Raw genomic sequence first — 3,543 nt, forward strand, 5'->3', positions numbered from 1 at the left:
CTAGTGCCACTGATTTCAAGCATTTTGATCCCTGCTTCACTGGTATCATCCGACATAGGCTTTACAGACAAAGGAATAATTGAAGTTTCATAAATCATTTTATGATCAGGTGAGGCAGTTTCCAGGAACTTTGTCATGTAACTTTTCCCATCTTTTACTTCAACTGCAGATCCGCTCAACTGTCTTTTCTTCAACTTCACAAGACGTGCAGGATCAGTGTAACCATTCTCAATACGCTCCTCAAGAAGCAGCTGATGCAATCTGCAAGAATAGAAACTAAATTCTGTCAGCAATTAACCGTTGAAAGACATTTATATGTTCCAAATGCCAGAAGAATAACCACAACAAAATCACCGGAGCTTACTTTGCATGTGATGGTGCAACATTAGGGCCTTCGCCATCCCGCAACCGTTGTCCTTTCTTCTGCTGCAAATGGAAGAAATAAGTACACCGTCAAAATTGTATATTTTCAATTTTCATTGTATATCACAATGCTACAATGAACAAGAAAAGCAGTGCTAAAAACTTGTACAGCATATCATATGGCTATGTTTAATAAACATCGAATGCATTGTCATGTGCACAGAGAACGTATTATTACATTTCAATTGTAATTTATAAATTTACAGCAAGAACCCAATCACTACACGATGTCAAGACAAATATATTAAGTTTTGAGAGAGGAGAGAATTCAGAGAGACTGAGAAAGGTTCCAGAAATGTGTAATGTTCATTATGACTGAGTTTAGAACTAATCTGTACTTATACAGATAGAGCATAAGCTACACTAAGGGCAGAATAGTCCTATCCTAGCTGGCTCCACTTATAACGAACAGCCTCTATTCTCTCTTCTGTAGGCTTTACTATCAGTTAGCTAACTCACTATTAAATTAGAATGACAGAACCACTTTATCAAAGAAAATAAGAGATTTTTCAATTTAAAATAATTTTCAAGAAAAAAGTTATGTCAATAAATGGTATAATTGGCAATTCTGTACCTTGATTTTACGTATTCTCTTTTCCCTGTGAACTTCTACCATTTTGGTTTCAAATGAAGCTGATTCCATTTTAAAAAATGACGGATCAGTGTAACGCTTCAGGCAAGCCCCAGCACCAGCCACATCAAACCTATAAGAAGCCAAAGTCGAAGAAAAAATTTTACATATATACAACAAAGTAAAATATTTTACGCTGAAATTATATAATTATGAAGAAGCAGGTCATCATACTTATCCAGAAGGAAAAGTCTCGGAGGACCACGACATTCTTCATAAGAATCCATTATAAATCGAGGCAGATCTCCTTGAGTAACAAGATTCTGTTCAGAACGAAGATTAGGATGCCAATCAACCCCTGCACGCAATAGGCAAGATTATTTATACTTAAGCCCAAACAGGCAAACAGCAAAAAACCCCAGGGACCATTATGTTTAAACATTGCAAGTTAAACTAAAAGTCCATCATTTGACAAGATAACCAAAATTCAAATCACAATGACAAATAAAAATCACACCAAATGGGACTCTGTTATGTTTCAACAAACCTCCATTCGTGTAGAAGGATGAATGATGAGTTTGAGAGAAAAAAGCCTTCTCAAGTGAAGGAACTTCAGCCTCAAGCTGTTGAACACGAGTCATAAGTCCATGACCTCTTGCAGCAGTAGCCATTACTTCTTCATGTAAATCATGGAAGATCTCGGCAGCAAACCTGATCAAATTGTAACAGTTAAATGCAGAGAACATGACAGTGCCTAGTGTACAAACTATGATTGAAAAAGTTAAATGCCAAAGCTGACTTCAACTAGGCTGAGAAAAATTAGGTCAGATAGTATCTCAGATATTCCTGTCACGACGTGGATTCCCCAACCAGAAACTAACTTCAAGTAATCAAATAGAAGACACAGAAAAGTAACAAGCCTGTCAAGCCACCTATCATAAGCCACTGTATTTGGATACATACGTTTTACTAATGATGACCAAAACCATTCGAACCAAATTCTCGTGTAATCGAGTAACCTACTCTATCTCAGGAGGTTGTTGAATGTTTTATAGGTTGCACATAGCATATCATAATACTAACACACAATTTTAATACACTCTCCAAAGAAATATCAGGTAACTACTTTCTGCAATTCTAGTATGCTACTCAATTATAAAGTGGAATACAGAAACAGCATTTTCTCTTTATCCGAGTTAAAACAATAAACAAATACTCAACAACATTAAACTCAACATGTCTATAACAGTCCAATCACATTGAAGTCAAAATGCTATATTTTTCAGAATACGGAACTCGGTAAGTTTAAAATATATGATCGTCAATTCATCGTATTAAACAGATACAAATCCATATCAGCTATTGTAAAAATAAATAGAAACTACTGATGTCCACACAAACTCACCCAAATGACCAAACACCTTCACCATTCTATACAATATGTACACACAATTCTCAAGGAGCTAGAACCAGTAAAGGAGAATCAACAATAACACAATCGAAAGGCGACAATCAAACAAAAAATAAATAAAATAACAAAAAAAAAAGATTAAAAAAGCAATCACATAAATTAGAGAGAGAGGAAAGACAGTAGTTAAAAAATAACCATATATAACCACCTCCAGGTCCGAAAAGCCACAAACCTCGCCGAATTTAGCTCACGCCAGCACAAACTCGAAAAATTCTAAACTACACTCAATTTCAATTTCACCATTTTCCCTTTCAAGGCTTGCGCTTATTCAACTATAAGCGCAATCAAATTCACAAAACCCACACGCAAATTAATCTCACTCCGACAAAAACTGTAACTAGAAGATTCCATTAAATCTCAGATTAAATCACAAAACCTAGCTGAACTAAGCCTCGCTCACAAATTCGAAAATTGCACAAAATCTTTTTCTTTTTCGCACTCATTCAACTAAACGCAATTAAAAAACAAAAACCTATTCGAATCTAGCACAATCCAGCAGCACAAACTCCAAGTGATTCTACCAAACTTCAATTCTAATCTTTTTTTCTCTTCAAACTCAGTACCGCAATCACCGAAACCACTACTAAAACCACTTTAATTGCATTGCAGTTTCGAAAAAAGCTAAAATAAAATCAGCTAAAGTCAGAAAAATCAGAGAGAGAGAGAGAGAGAGCTGACTCGGCGAGGTCGCCGAGCTGGCGGAGGAGACCGACGAGGCCGCCCATGGCGACGGCCTCAAGGAGAGCTTCCGGATCGTCCCGAACGTCGGCGGCGCGGTACAGCTCGGGATCCGCGAGGCCGTACTCGTTCCGAATGTGGTACTTGGAGAGCGGCATTTTCTTCTTCTTCTAGAACTCTCCCGCAATTTTGCTGCGGCAGCTAGAAAAGCTTAGGTATTCAATGACAGTGATTGTTGCAGTGGTGGCGGTGCTAGTTCGATGTTGTCGGTTGCTCCGGCGACTCTGTTTCTGCTTCTGCTTCTGCGTTCCACCATGGATGAGAGAGAACGAAGAAACGAAGAAGAGGAAAGGAGAGAGATTTGGATTTATATAATAATAATAATAATAATAATAATAAA

General features: G+C 37.3%; 1 protein-coding gene across 1 annotated transcript in view; it reads right to left on the minus strand.

The window, feature by feature from the left end:
- Nucleotides 1–3,524, minus strand: part of LOC107625836 (protein SCAR2) — a gene marked incomplete in the record, with an annotated part of 8,650 nt that extends 5,126 nt beyond the window's left edge. Inside the window, 6 exon segments of the mRNA XM_016328562.2 lie at nt 1–261; nt 365–426; nt 998–1,127; nt 1,229–1,352; nt 1,542–1,705; nt 3,144–3,524. Of these exon segments, the coding sequence (XP_016184048.1) occupies nt 1–261; nt 365–426; nt 998–1,127; nt 1,229–1,352; nt 1,542–1,705; nt 3,144–3,301 (899 nt within the window).

Source organism: Arachis ipaensis, chromosome B02 (genome assembly GCF_000816755.2).
Source record: "Arachis ipaensis cultivar K30076 chromosome B02, Araip1.1, whole genome shotgun sequence".
Classification (NCBI taxonomy): Eukaryota; Viridiplantae; Streptophyta; class Magnoliopsida; order Fabales; family Fabaceae; genus Arachis; species Arachis ipaensis.